Raw genomic sequence first — 2,366 nt, 5'->3', positions numbered from 1 at the left:
GATTTTGTTTTGCTACCTTCTGTATACTGATTAGTGCGGAAAAAGATAGAAGATTTGCTGCGCAAGACGGACTGTGTGAAATACCCTAGGTAGCTAGCAGTTTTTATTGGAAATTCAATATCACGTAATTTAATTTCCAAATTAATCATGCTATGCGCTTAACAATCTGTGGAAGGTTTAGTAGCATGGAATCTCTATTTTTCAGTAAAAAGTTTTGTCTTTGTTAGTTAATTTTATGTAAAATGTGAATCATTTCGAAATGTTCGATTTCAAGCGTGCATCTTGTTGAACTTTTACTTCTATACGTATGTGTTTAAAGATATTTCAAGTAAAATGTATTTGATACTAAAACGTTTATGTATGTTTCATTATGTATGTTTTTGTGGTCATTCGATGATTCATTCATAACGATTATTTCAATTTAATATGGGCTACTCAGTTGATGGGTGAAAACAAATAATCACAGCAGATTATTAAATACAGTCATTTCATTATATAGTGTTTTTTGAAGTATTGATATTAGCATCTGATTTTCTTTAATATAATAATTGAAGTTGTTTTTTTCATCGTTACTTTTGAATTTTATGTAAAAGTGGTGTGAATGCTTCGCTTTCAAATGAACACATTGCAAGCTGCACAGAATCAATGTTTTGTTACGTCGATGAGCAGTCTTTTATATATAATTAAAAATTTAAACATAATGATGATGTTTTGCATTTTTAATAGATATTGAGGTTTTTATACAATGACAAATGAAGTTGAACTTAAATCTTTTTGACTGAATCTTAAATCTCAGGAAATGCAATAAATTTTTTAAGAAGTAATGAATGCTTTTCTTGTTTTGTTCTAAAGATAATTTTATAATTTTCAAAATAAAAATTTGTCTAATTTACATCGACCTTGGTTTGAGATGTACATTCAAAAATTGAACAATTAAAAGTTTTATCTTATTATAAGTAAATTTGGTGTTACGATTGTATTCATTATTCGAGCTTCTTAGTTTAAATTAATCAAATTATTTTAATTTTTTAACTGAGGGTAATTTATATTTTTACATGATTTGCAATATACAGTGCAACTGTAGATTTTGAAACATTATTTCCTTGTTAGCATGAAATTGTTTTATGTATTGTAAAAGCTGCTTATTTCAAATTTATATTTAATTAAAGATAATTTTGAAAATTGAAACTGTTTAGATCATTCTTATCTTAAATTAATGTTTCCAATAGTTTTAAATTACTCTTTCTTTAGAATGTAATTCAATCAATGCTATATTCTAAAGTTTATTGAAGTTATCTGTAAAAGAAATGCTAGCATCTATCGAAAATTACATTTTATAATAAAAGTTATTTTTATGAAATAATGTGATATTTTTATTAAAGTACAATACAGAATAAAAATTAAATCCAGACTAAATATGAAGTATTAAGAATTTAAATGCCCAATATTTGTAGAAAGTTTAATTTATATACACGTATATGGATGTATGAATATATCAGTATGTATTACTGTTGCGTTAAAGTTGTGGTGCCTGTTCAATTCACCAATAAACAAATACATTGAATCATCAGCATAATGGCGAATTCATAAACTGACATTTTACTGGCTGTTTATTTGTTTAGCTGGCATGCAGTGACAAATTTCGTACTTACAACGGGGAATCACAAGCTATATTTAGCGATTTAATTTTGAATTTTGTAATTAAACCTTTTTGAATACTTCACACATCTCAAATTCCAAATCTCCACGTTGTACAGAAGAATATATTTTGTTGTTCTAACTGATAAATTCAAGAGTTTTAATAAGAAAATTATTAATATGAATGATTATGTAAAAAATGATTGGGAAATTTTTAATAATGATTATATTTCAGCTTTGAGCTTAATTTTATTTTGTTATATTAAAATTAGGCATTTTTACATATATATTTTGTTAAACATTAAAAATTTCCAGTGTTGCATTAAAGCATATTTAATATATAAGTTTGCTTGTTTATCTTGTAAAATAGGTTGTATTATATATATTTTTCAGGCTATGGAAAATGAAAACTCTGACAACTGTGTTGAAGCGAGTGGATCTGACAATTCTCTCCAAACAGATTCACAAGCAGCACCGTTGTGCCAAGAAATAGCCAATGAAAGAAATGCAGCTCATCTTGTCTCGTACATCATATAATATTAAGAATTATTATTATTTGTATCTATTGTATTATATTTTTTCATTTACTTGTTAGAAGTCCACGAACTTTAATGAACATTTTGCGTTGCATGGTTGGTCCTGGTTGTTTTGCTTTACCTGTATCATTTAAAATGGCTGGTCTTTGGGTATGTTTCTAAGAGTTTGTTTGAATTTTTAAATTCAAATAT

At 26.3% G+C, this 2,366-nt stretch overlaps 1 protein-coding gene across 1 annotated transcript; it reads left to right on the top strand.

Annotated features, from left to right (window-relative positions):
* Positions 1–2,034: 2,034 nt before the first annotated feature.
* Tsp_13995 (hypothetical protein) lies at positions 2,035–2,162 on the top strand (the record flags this gene model as incomplete). The annotated part of the gene is made up of 1 exon (XM_003366402.1): positions 2,035–2,162. A coding segment is annotated over exon 1 (128 nt), but the record flags the coding sequence as incomplete, so codon positions are not given.
* Positions 2,163–2,366: the final 204 nt, after the last annotated feature.

Source organism: Trichinella spiralis (assembly GCF_000181795.1).
Source record: "Trichinella spiralis strain ISS 195 chromosome Unknown Scfld6046, whole genome shotgun sequence".
Lineage (NCBI taxonomy): Eukaryota > Metazoa > Nematoda > Enoplea > Trichinellida > Trichinellidae > Trichinella > Trichinella spiralis.
Note: the sequence above shows the minus strand (reverse complement) of the source record. Positions and strands in the feature narration are given on the sequence as shown.